The sequence below is a fragment of the Rutidosis leptorrhynchoides genome, chromosome 1 (assembly GCF_046630445.1).
Source record: "Rutidosis leptorrhynchoides isolate AG116_Rl617_1_P2 chromosome 1, CSIRO_AGI_Rlap_v1, whole genome shotgun sequence".
NCBI classification, from domain to species: Eukaryota; Viridiplantae; Streptophyta; class Magnoliopsida; order Asterales; family Asteraceae; genus Rutidosis; species Rutidosis leptorrhynchoides.
Window position 1 is genome coordinate 49,349,858 of NC_092333.1, and position 13,144 is coordinate 49,363,001.

The 13,144-nt window shown below is 30.4% G+C and overlaps 1 protein-coding gene across 1 annotated transcript; it reads left to right on the forward strand.

The window, feature by feature from the left end:
- Nucleotides 1–3,715: 3,715 nt before the first annotated feature.
- On the forward strand, nucleotides 3,716–5,892 carry LOC139859720 (CASP-like protein 5B3). The gene is made up of 4 exons (XM_071848499.1): nucleotides 3,716–4,032; nucleotides 4,858–4,990; nucleotides 5,068–5,257; nucleotides 5,628–5,892. The coding sequence occupies exons 1-4, from the start codon at nucleotides 3,902–3,904 to the stop codon at nucleotides 5,747–5,749; spliced, it is 576 nt and encodes a 191-aa protein (XP_071704600.1). The 5' UTR covers nucleotides 3,716–3,901; the 3' UTR covers nucleotides 5,750–5,892.
- The last annotated feature ends 7,252 nt before the right edge of the window (nucleotides 5,893–13,144 follow it).

Below are 13,144 nucleotides of genomic sequence, written 5' to 3' on the forward strand. Positions count from 1 at the left end.
ATATTAAAAGTGTTGTAAATATATTTTGAACATACTTTGATATATATGTATATATTGTTATAGGTTCGTGAATCAACCAGTGGCCAAATCTTACTTCCCGACGAAGTAAAAATCTGTGAAAGTGAGTTATAGTCCCACTTTTAAAATCTAATATTTTTGGGATGAGAATACATGCAGGTTTTATAAATGATTTACAAAATAGACACAAGTACGTGAAACTACATTCTATGGTTGAATTATCGAAATCGAATATGCCCCTTTTTATTAAGTCTGGTAATCTAAGAATTAGGGAACAGACACCCTAATTGACGCGAATCCTAAAGATAGATCTATTGGGCTTAACAAACCCCATTCAAAGTACCGGATGCTTTAGTACTTCGAAATTTATATCATATCCGAAGGGTGTCCCGGAATGATGGGGATATTCTTATATATGCATCTTGTTAATGTCGGTTACCAGGTGTTCACCATATGAATGATTTTTATCTCTATGTATGGGATGTGTATTGAAATATGAAATCTTGTGGTCTATTATTATGATTTGATATATATAGGTTAAACCTATAACTCACCAACATTTTTGTTGACGTTTTAAGCATGTTTATTCTCAGGTGATTATTAAGAGCTTCCGCTGTCGCATACTTAAATAAGGACGAGATTTGGAGTCCATGCTTGTATGATATTGTGTAAAAACTGCATTCAAGAAACTTATTTTGTTGTAACATATTTGTATTGTAAACCATTATGTAATGGTCGTGTGTAAACAGGATATTTTAGATTATCATTATTTGATAATCTACGTAAAGCTTTTTAAACCTTTATTGATGAAATAAAGGTTATGGTTTGTTTTAAAATGAATGCAGTCTTTGAAAAACGTCTCATATAGAGGTCAAAACCTCGCAACGAAATCAATTAATATGGAACGTTTTTAATCAATAAGAACGGGACATTTCAGCGTGAAGTTTCGGGAACCTCTTCATCATTAGATTCGTTACGAAGTCTTGGATAATATGGTGTTTGTTGGGATTGTTGTTGAGATTGTTGGTTCGCGAAAATGGGAAATGGTTGAGATTGTTGGTTCATATTGTAGGGATATTGTTGTTGATATTGTTGGTTAATGTAGTATTGTTGTTGTTGACTTTATTGTGTGTGAACGTTTGATAACATACCCGCAAATGCATTAGATGGATTAGCATTTTCAAAGCGAGAAAACCGGTATTTTGTTGCGATTGTTCTAGCAACGTTTGCATCATGTCGCGACCGACCACATTCGGATCTTGAACTTGAGGGCGTTGTTTCGATTTTCCTTTGCTTGGTTTTTTTTTTTTTGGAACTCATTGTTTGTTATAAAAAAAGAGATTGTATAAAATGTAGAAGTGAAGGAAATTGAGTTAAAAAGAGAGAAATGGAGTGTATTTTAGTTGTGTAAAATGATAAAATGGAGTGTAATTTATATAGAGTATAGAAAACAACAACAACAACAACAACAACAACAACAACAACAACAACAACAACAACAACAACAGCAGCAGCAGCAACAACAACAACAAAATCCAATACCACATGAGTGGTGTATGAGGAATGTGAGATGTAGACAATCTTTCCCCTATCCGAGAATAAAAACAAGTCATTTCTCCACCCAGAGTGAAGCACTCTCAAAAGTAGAGAAAGTCATCCATCTCTCTATTCGAGGGATAAAAAGATTGGTTCCGAGTGGACATCTGGCCAATAAGAAGGAATTTTTTTTTAAAAAAAAATTAGTAAAATAAAATTAAAAAAAAATTGAGACGCTATGAATATGGTAGAATCAAATTTCCATGGGTTTTAAATTGTGTCCGGAATTCAATTTAGGCTCTAAACGGCAGTCAAGACGCCACTAAATCGACGCTTGCTGCTGACTCAAAAATAGAGCCGATATAGAGTTTAGAAAAGAAAGAAAAAATAAAGACGTCAAGATGTAGCCGATAGTGTTTTTTTTTTTTTTTTTTTTTTGTTTTTTGTTTTTTCCTTCCCAACGGTCATTTTATGGTATTTCATCCGTCAATAAATATTTTATGAAAACACGAACGGGAGCACGCGTAGCTGGACGACCACCTAGGCGGACCCTGGGCAGCTCGTTGCCATCGGCGCCCAAGAGGGCGGATTTCTTGGTGGGCCTCAGAGTGCAACCGTTGGGACTGCTCTAAGTAAACACTTTTAATGAGACGGAAGTAGTAGTATTTACTTTGTCTCAAATAAACACATTATTTAAATTTTGAAAGATTTCTCAATTTTAATATAATCTTTATCTTTATTATATAATATTTCTCAATCTTAACATTTTTATTTATATATTATATAATAATGACAAAAAAAATATGTTAATAAAAACATGAATAAAAGTAAAACACATCCCACTCATATCAATCAATTTTATCAAATATTATTTAAAACAAATTCATTTTTTTAAGTCTGAGTTTGAATTAAAACTTATCAAAACTTAGGGTGTGTTTGGCGCAAGAGCTTATGGGAGCTTATGGGAGCTTGAGCTTATGATTTTTAATAAGCTCCAAGTAATAAGCTTTGTTTGGTAGACATAAAAAGTAGAGCTTATGAAAATCACAAGCTCTGGAAAAATAAGCTACTTCTAGTAGCTTATGAAAAAAAGTAGAGCTTATGAACTGAAAAATAAGTTCCAACTAGTTTACCAAACACTTGTAAAAAATAATAAGCTCTAGCTACCATAAGCTCTAGCTCCAGCTCCAGCTCTAGCCCATAAGCTCCAGCTCCAGCTATAAGCTCCAACTCCAGCTAATTTCATCCAAACACACCCTTAAAATGGAAGAGATCAAAATAGTTTTTTATACCCCATCTAAAAGGAATATTCAAATGAATCTAACTTTTAAGTTGAGATTCAAGAGACCAATCAGAGTGCGACATGTGACGCGACAATAACATTTGATTGAATTTTTTTTTTTGTCGAATTTTTTTTCAATAACATGTGATTGGATTTGACATGCTAAATCACATGTGATTCTGCATGTCAATCACATGTGATTCTGCATGTCAAATCCAATCACATGTGATTGAAAAAAAAAAGTTGTAAAAAAAAATTACAATCACATGTGATTGAATATGACATGCTAATTTTAAAAAAAAAATTCAAAAAAAAAATCTTTCGGGGAAAAAAATAATTTTTTTTTAATCACATGTGATTGTCGCGCTCTGATTGATCCGTTGAATTTCAAGCAAATTATTGGATTCAAGAGATTACAACTCCCCCGTCAAAATATCATTTTATAACCTTTAGAACATTTGTAACAGTTGTGGCGTTTCTTTATCGTGTTTCTTGCTTTTTGCATTTTTTTGATGAGTATGACATGTTTTCTTTTTGGATGGAGTAGTGGTGGTGTTTATTTTTGGTGTTGTTTAGGAGTATTGTGATGATGTGTTAAAATATAATTGGTTAAAGTATTAAAATGGGATAAAAATAATATTTTTAAATTAATAAAAAACAAAAAACACCATGTTTCTTCTCCCGTCACTTTCCAACTGACGCCAAAGAAACACCACAAATGACACTCTGTTACACCAAATTTCAGTATTTCTTCCCCGCCGCATCACTAAGTGGCGCCGTTACTTGTTACAAATAGTCTTAACAAATTAAAAATATAAATCCCTTAAATAATTGAATTTTGGTTTTCCACCAGCTACACCTAAGTGACCTAACCCCACCTCCCATTTCTTCTTCACCCATACCTCTTCTTCTAGTAGTCATCCTCTTTACTCTTCCCTCAAATTAAGATACTATTATTAGTCCCTATATCATGTATTACTATTATTATTTATTATTACTATTCAATAAATCAATCAATCGACCTTTTTTGTTTAACTTGATCTTTTAAAATAAAGGGTACCAAAAATGAAGAATTTTGCAGGGACTCCTGGAACAATCACTAGTTTAATTTTAAGATTATTGCAGTGTTTGTTTGCTGCTGCTTCAATTGCTTCAGTGGCTTCCACTAAATCTTTCTTCAATTTTACTGCTTTCAGGTAATCATTTCAAGTTTCATCATTTTTATATAATTAGATATTAAATATTTGATCACTACAGTGGTTTAATATGATTTCTATTGGTAATTTTAAATTGTCATTATGTGCAAGTGATGTATGATGATTATTTAGATTAGATGAAATAATGAATTAATTTTGATCAATGGGTGACTGACTGCAATGTTGGACCATTATCTTAAATAAAATATGTTGAAATGTGGTTACTTAGGTCTTTTTCCATTTAATTAGGAGATAAATTGTTTATATTAAACTAGATTAGATACATTTTAGCAGACTGGTAAGTACATAGACTAGACAGAGATGAAAGTATTATATCATTCTAGAATGCTTTTTTTTAGATATGTGATTGGTATAAAGTTCAGTCGATAAGGGTGGAATTTTCTACCTAAGGTACAAAGTAATTGAAGTGTGAAGCATAATATGCTATCGATGGAGTGTTTTCAATTTGGGTACAATTAGTATTTGTGATATTCAGATCAACAAATGAGTATGTTATACACATTACCATGATGTGCTAGTGAGATCAATGGTTAGTGGCAACCAATTGAATAGTGAATACTAAAGATTGAATGTAAATTTACTTAACTATCTCTAAGTATCTCATTATCTTATTCTAATAATGACTAACTAATTCTTGCCTTTAAAATAATTGTAGTATATATATATATATATACGTGTGCACGCAAAGCCGCACACACACACACACACACACATGCACATATGTGAAATCCTCACCATATCATAACTAATTAAAGAATATCTGAATTCGAGTATTAAGTTTTATTAGTATTTGAATTACTTCAGCTACTTGATTGCTTCAATGGGCTTGCAAGCTATCTGGAGCTTTGGGCTTGCATTCATGGATGCATGTGCTTTGGTGAAGAAAAAGGTCCTCCATAATCCCCGTCTGGTCAGCCTTATCGCCGTAGGAGATTGGGTCAGTATCAATAGCAAAAAACACATTCGGGTTTTCATCTTTCGTATTTAAAATATTGGTCTTTGAATCATTGGCAGGTTACGGCTACATTGAGCCTTGCAGCAGCTTCATCCTCTGCAGGCATAACAATATTGTACTTTAATGATTTGGGAAGTTGCGGTTTTGGGCAGGAATGCCAAAAGTACCAGTTAGCAGTTGCTTTGGCGTTCATGAGTTGGATAACAATCAGTATCTCGTCGTTAATCATGTTTTGGACTTTGGCAGCAGGTTAAGTTAACCTTATATTATTCGTTAGGATTCTTTTATTGAACAAACCATCACTTATAAAACAAGGGAAATACTCTTACTCTAATTAATAAAAAATGTTTGATTTGGTAAGAAATAGTTACAAAATTCATCAAAACCCGGCTGTGTTAAAGAATTTGGTGTTATCTTTTATGTTTTGGTATGAAATATGGTTTATTCGTTCAATAGAAACAAATGTACTGATGTAGAGTTGTAGATAGTTAAGTATTAATCTATTATAGCTTTTGGGATTGAACTTTGTAATGTACTATATATAGATTGAGCAAAATATCAGTCTCATTTGCCAGTTCTTATCTTCGCTAAACAACTTCTAATATTTCTTACTGCGCAGATTTATCTTCCGTGTTTTTTAAGCATGTACAGACGTATCAAGTACACCACGAGCTAACTCACCATCCTTTTTATATAGCATCACATTCAATCAACCGTCTATGTATGACTCACGCGTCTTAATCAACCAACATTTGAGTTTCTCTGGTAGTCCAATTATAATGTGTGTATGTATCTATGACTAAATGCCCATCAATATCCTCATTAAAGCCACGTGTGCTCTACGTTTAGAAGATTTTTGGAATCCCTATCGCGTTCGTCAAAACGTTCCAATCGCTGACCCCATCCAAGTCGAGAGATAAATTGAACAGATATGGTCGTTTGTACTATTTAACCTAAATTAAATATAATTTTTGTACTATTTAACCTTTTTTCTTTTGGAAAGCTGAATATCATTAAACGCCTGCAAGATGCGAGCAAAAAGAGTACAAAATCACAACGAATTACATGAACTAAGAAATCAACACCACATGTTGCCCAAAAACTATACAACTTCAGATAATAATACTAGCCGGGTCTGATTTTACTACAATTAAATTATGCACTATTAACCTAAATTGGGGTTACTCGCTATTAAATTATGGTAGAGTTGATTACGAGTGTCTTCATGGTGGCCTTGATTTTACTAAAGATGATGAGAACGTAAACTCCCAACCATTTATGTGTCAGAGATATCATATCTTGTTTAGTGTTGAAACTATCTATAGATCACAAGCTTTACTTACGTGTTTTGAATGGCTACGTGAATGTTTTGAAAGATGATTCGGGGCGTTAATGTGTTGCAATGGGTCGAGGAATTAAGAGATATTGCTTCTCTTTGTTGGGTTTTCGATGGTGGTTTCTCTTTCGAGTCTTCGGACGTGCCTAGTGAAGAGCTCGGACGAAGGGGATTTGAAGATTGCTCGGCATCAATAGTTTATGATAAACAATTATATTATACTAAATATAAAAGCTCTTGCGAAGTTGCTTTCACCGTCTAACACTTCTGTTGAATCTATTGTTGGATCACGAGCGCAGAGTGACCATGTTGGTCTTTTAGCCTCTGATCCTATTGTTGGCTTTTTAGAATCGAAGGGCGAGTTTTCCATCCTGGGTTGTGATTCCGTGTATGGTGGTGGTGACTTGGATGATTTCGGGTCGGATTTTGTTGGACACGTTTTTGTTGATAATATTAATGGATCGGTGGGCTCGGTTTCGGGAAATGATTTTCTTTGTTCTAACAAGTTTAAAAATTTTGTTTATAACGTTGATGGCTCGGTGGGCTCGGTTTCGGGCAATGATTTTCTTTGTTCTAACAAGTTTAAAAATTTTGTTTATAACGTTGATGGCTCGGTGGGCTCGGTTTCGGGCAATAATTGTCTTTGTTCTGACGAGTTGATAAATAATGTTCGATCCCATAAGAAGTTTTCACTTTCATTTAAGGATTCATAAGGGAAGCTGCGGATTTTGGTCACAAATGGCACGAACAAGATGGCTAGTGATGAGTGTTGAATCCAACCAAAAAAGAAAAATTATACTTTAAGCATTTGTAGATAGCACGAGTAGGTTCGATTCTACAAAGATTGGTCAGATTAAATTCTTCAATTAACGATAAGGGCTTTGATTATTTAGCAATTAACTACTATAAACTACATTACTAACAATAAACAAGTAAAAACAAACATATAAAAGCAAATCTATAGATTAAGATTAAGATGAATATGAATATAATTGTCATTAACATTATTAATCATTAATATATAATTGTTACTATTATTATTTGTATCAATTCTCGACGTGATTTAAAGCGAAACCATTTATCACTCTCTTTTAAAATATACTAGTTTAAAGCTCGCGACTTCACGGGGTTTTTTTAAGTGTCTGTTTGTGGATAGCTTATTTTTAAATAATTGGTGGTAAAGTTAAAAAGGTATAGATTGTCTGATTTTAGATGTCCAAAAAGTAAAATAATTCAAATTTCCAATATTAATAACACAAAGTTTATATTTTTTCTTATACTGTAGGACTTGTCTCCCACAAGTTATTCCATGACTGCAATCTCTTAATGTGTTGATGAATTGTGAAAATAACAAACACCTTTTGTTTTTTGTTGGGTTAATAATATCTTTTGAATGTCATGACACGTAAGTGATCTTAATTTATCTGCCTGCAATGTTAACGGAAGGCAATGCATTAGGGAATAATCATAATATTTGTATTTGTTCAAGTGATGTTACAAGACGTCACATGATATTTGAAGATACAAAATATGTATTAGGGAAATAATAATAATATGTGTTTTTTTCAAGTGATTTTATAATACATCACATGATGTTTCTATGTGTACAATATATATGAATTACCTCGGTTAAATAGTTTTGCATAGTATATAATTTTTCAATATGTTGAAACATATTATTTTGATAATTGGACATTGCTGCATCGTCGCCTTTATTGATAAAGTACTTTCCAACATAAGTTTCAGAAAGTGTTTTTTTAGTGCTTCAACTTTATTTGTAACGATGTCCTCTTTTTTTATTGTTTCTTCTTTAAGTAATTCAATGCGTTCTGGTTGATCTTTGTACAGTTCGATGTGGTTAAGTAGGAGCTGCACAGGCAAAACATATTTAAAGTTTCAATAATCATAATTGTTTATTATTTAATGTAAACAAAGAAAATACTTTTTAAGGAAAAATGATATTAAAATATAATATGTAAATCAGAATGTATGATGACAGAATATGAACACCAAAACTTGTTTATATGCATAGTAGTATGTTAAATTTTTTTACTGATAGTATGAAACTGGATGCAAGGTTTAGGATCAGTATAATTGACATCATCCATTGAAGAAGATTAATCTGTTACATGAAAATGTAAAAGATTTAAACCCAAGCAACATGCAATAAGACTAAACAACAATAAAGAAGGATACATTTACCGTTATAATATCTTAGAGTCGAATTCCACCAATCCACATAACACGAGTTAGAGTTTGAGACATCCACGTCACATTAATAATAGACATTACATACTTTCTTGCTGATGTTTTCTTATAGCGTAATAGGTTATCGTAATGTTCATTAAACAGTTTGATTATCGGCTCAATGTGTTCATCCGAGTTGTTTGTAGAAATTTGTCTTTGTAGTGTCTTAATAAAGTTCTCAAAAGTTGAGCTCCAATCCTTATAATATCTACTAAAGTTTGTAATGTCTACAATGATAATCAAATAATTAAATAATGGGATGAAAAATATAACTATAGGTATTTAAGCAAGAATAAATTATATAAAATCACCTTAATTTCTTATTGAATTAATAATGCAATCTTTTCTTCTTGTTTTTATATTTTTTGTTCCAAGTCATTTACATATGCCTAAGAACATATATAATTACGTTTAAAATTCTTTGAATATATGAAATAGTTTTTTTGGATGAAATATTTTTATTTGTTTCATCCTTCGATCTGATTCCATTGTGTTTTTCTGCAATTGTTTTAGTTTATACAACTTCAAAACCAACAACTAATGACGATTACAATAATAAATATCATATTGATAAACATCCAGTTTTGTTCTCAATTGTTAGGGATTTTTTTTTTTTAGTTTATACAACTACAAAACCAACAACTAATGACGATTACAATAATAAATATCATATTGATAAACATCCAGTTTTGTTCTCAATTGTTAGGGAACAGTCACCAGGTATTTTTTTTTTTTTTAAAAACTTATAAATGAAATAAAATGAAACTAAATGTAACAAACAGCAAAACTATTGATTATATTAAACTTACTTTTACGAATTCTGAAGAACCTTTCTTCTTTGTTGTAATGTGTTCTATAATATTGTTTTCAATGTAGTTGAAGTTTGGGTAGGTTATATTAAATATAAAAGTAGTCGATATTATTATATACTGTTATTATTAAAAAAAAATTAATTTTTTGTTTGTTTTTGGAACAGATTTATTGTAACATAGTTTTTAAAAACATGATATCTTTTAAGTAATTTAAATATTGTACTTTATAATTTTTTTAATTATTTGTTATATTCTAATTTTTGAATTTATATAGTAGATATTGTTGTAATTTTTTTATTTGAGTATTTGTTAGTGATAGAATCATAAACTGAACAAATACGGATTTTGGGATGCAAGATGTGGTTAGAATTATATTTGGCTATAATCTCCGTATTTGTAGGATTTATAGTATGTAAATATTAAAAGATAAGGTTTTAAATATTTTAAAAAAATTAAAAGATTAGCATATTATTATTTTAGATAACGTGTGAAGTATTATGCAAATAATATAATAATAATTATAATATAATAATAATAATAATTATTATTATATTATATCAATCCTTTATACTCCGTAACATGAATACGAAATGTTATTTTATATGATTAAAATTAACTTTTGATTTTGTTTCTCATATTCATATTGATTGTTTGCGCCCGCAATTTTTTGTGAATCATAACCTGATGTCCTTCTTCTCATATTCAACTATCATGCATACGCACGGGCAATAATACCGGACATTTTAAAATATGAATACATGATACATGTACACAAGGCAGGAGATTTATTAATTTGACATTCATAATGCATGTAAGTGAAAGTCTTTGTCATAGTAACATAAAACATACTCAACATCTAATACAAAGTCTTTGCCTACATATTGAGTTTTTTTAGAAGCGAGATAATATACTTATTGAAACTACAAATATGGTGCAAGAGATGATGGATGCCAAATTTTAATAGAGCAAGCATCATATGTGCAAATCACAAAATAGAAGTAGATCATGGAGACTAAACATCATAGCTAGCACTATGCCTCTATTAACTCGCACCGTAATCCTACCTTTTCTAACTCTCCATACTCAAATTTCCTGCTTTTTTGGGATTAGATTGTTACAATCTGTAGGGTAAATATGGGCGGGTCTAACCATATTTGTTTTGTGAAATAACTCAGTGAGCTGATGGGTTGTAAAAGACTCGTTTCCTGCTGATTTCCAGCTCCATTTGTCCTTTTCTCTGCTGTCGAATTCGAAGGATGATATGAGATTTGATACCCCTTCTAATTCTGCATTCATGCGGCCTGTTTGGTGTGGCATCCAGCACCATTGTCCTAGCCATCCACAACCTGTCCATTCAATTATGTCCTTCACCAAAGCTCTATTATCTTGCTCAAGATGATAGAATCTCGCGAATTTATCCTTCAGCTTGCCATACAAAGCCCACGAATCATCCCATGAGTATGTGCTGTAACGACCCGGAAATTTCCGACCAAATTTAAACCTTAAACTCTATATGTTTCCGACACGGTAAGCAAAATCTATAATTTTGAGTCTAGAAAGTTTGAAATCTATATTCGGATAATCAGTTACCATTTGACCAAGCCTGACGATTCATGAACAATTATGTGTATATATATATATATATATATATATATATATATATATATATATATATATATATTAATACTAACAAAATTTTTTTATCATTATCAGTATTATTATTATTATCATTAATAAAAAGTTAATGCTCTTTTTTTTAAATATCGTTAATACTAAAATTATTATTATTAATTTCAATATTATTTTTGATTATAAGTATTAATAATTCTATTACTATTATTATTATTATTATCATTAACTATTAATATATTTGTATTTATTTATTATTAATAAAATTAATTATATAATAAAATATATAAAACACATGGGATCCGTTTTAGTCCCTATCCCGTTTTTTTTTTTTTCTATCCATTTGATTTCACATGTCGGGTAATCTTCACTAAAATACAACTTGTGAATCAAATCTTGTTATCAAATTAATTAGTCAATTGTGCTATATAAGATACCCTTCATCTGCGTTTTTTTTAAAAAAAAAAAATAGAAACAGAGGCAAGTCGACTTCACTGTTGTGGGAGCTTTTAATCCATAACTCAAAATCAAATCTATTTTCAGAAACTAAAAATACAGTCGTACTAGGATTCATCTAGTCGAACTCTCTGAAAATTTCCATACTCCAATTCGTGATATCAAGAATGAATTTGAGAGTCAAAGATTTTGGAAAATAAAGTTAAACTTTTGATCTTGATAGAATTCGAAATTTCTGTTAAGAGTTATGTTAAATTGACGATTCCTTTGGTTTTTAAAATAGATTTGCAAAGTATTTCGAGTTATAATTATTGTCAAATTCGTAACCAAAAACCAAAATCAATTTTTTTTTATTAGAACAGCGACGGTCATGGGAGGAGTATATATACATTTTTTTTTTTTTAAACTACTTAATCATTCGATATGTGTGTTTCTAATCTTCTTGAATATCCGAAAATTATTTTCATAATCAATTATTATGTGTGTTTGAATTTTTGGTTGATTCGATTAAGATAAGAAGAAGAAGATGAACATAGAGTAAAACAGTTAGTGGATAAATAAATGTGAATCGGTTATTAAAACAGAAAAACAAATTGGACTGGATGGTTAAGTTGCTGTGTTGGGTATCGAGAGGTTTAGGGTTCGAACCCTAGCTGAGGCGTTTTCTTTTTAAAAGGGTGTTGCATTAAGGTAGTCTTTATATTATTTCATTTTTATTATTATTAATATTATTGTTAGTATTATTTTTGTTACAAACTATTGTTTTTAATAAAAGAATCATTTTTAATACTATTAACATCATTAGCAAAATTATTAATTTTATAAAAATTATTATTACTATTGTTATTAACATTATTAATATTATTAACATTAGTATCACTACAATCCTTATTAAAATTTTAATACTAAAACTATCATCATTATCTTTATCTTTATGACTATCATTATTATTATTGAAATTATTGTAATAAAATTTAACATATATTTGAATTTACATTAATAATATGTAATAACCAATTATTTCAAAAATAAAAACTAAATATATTTACGATATGTATTAAAATGATATATAAGTTAAGATGCATATAAACAAAGTATATACTAGAAATTAATATAAGATTTTTATAAATAAAATAATATATAAACTTGATTAATTGTTATTATGTGTATTAATATATATAAATGATATAGGTTCGTGAATCCGAGGCCAACCTTATATTTGATCAATGATGTTATATGTATTTTTACTACAAAATACAGTATGGTGAGTATATAGTCCCTTTTAAACTCTAAATATTTTTGGGCTGAGAATACATGCGCTATTTTTATAAATGATTTACGTTATGGACACAAGTGACTAAAATTACGTTCTACATGGGTTTGAATCAAAAATCCCCTAGCTTGGTAACTTTAACTATTGGTTTATGAACTGGTAGGCGCGAATCCTAAAGATAGATCTATCGGGTTTTACACCCCCACCCAGGTGTTGTTCTAGTCACTACTAAACTAGAAGAACGGGTGTTTAGTACTTCGAGGTTAACGGAACGCACTTGATTCGGTGCACATATTATTATAACTCAGGGGTACACACTCTTGTTAAGGCTAGTTACCGGGTGCCCACTACTTAGAATGCTTTTCATACACGTGCGAGTGTAT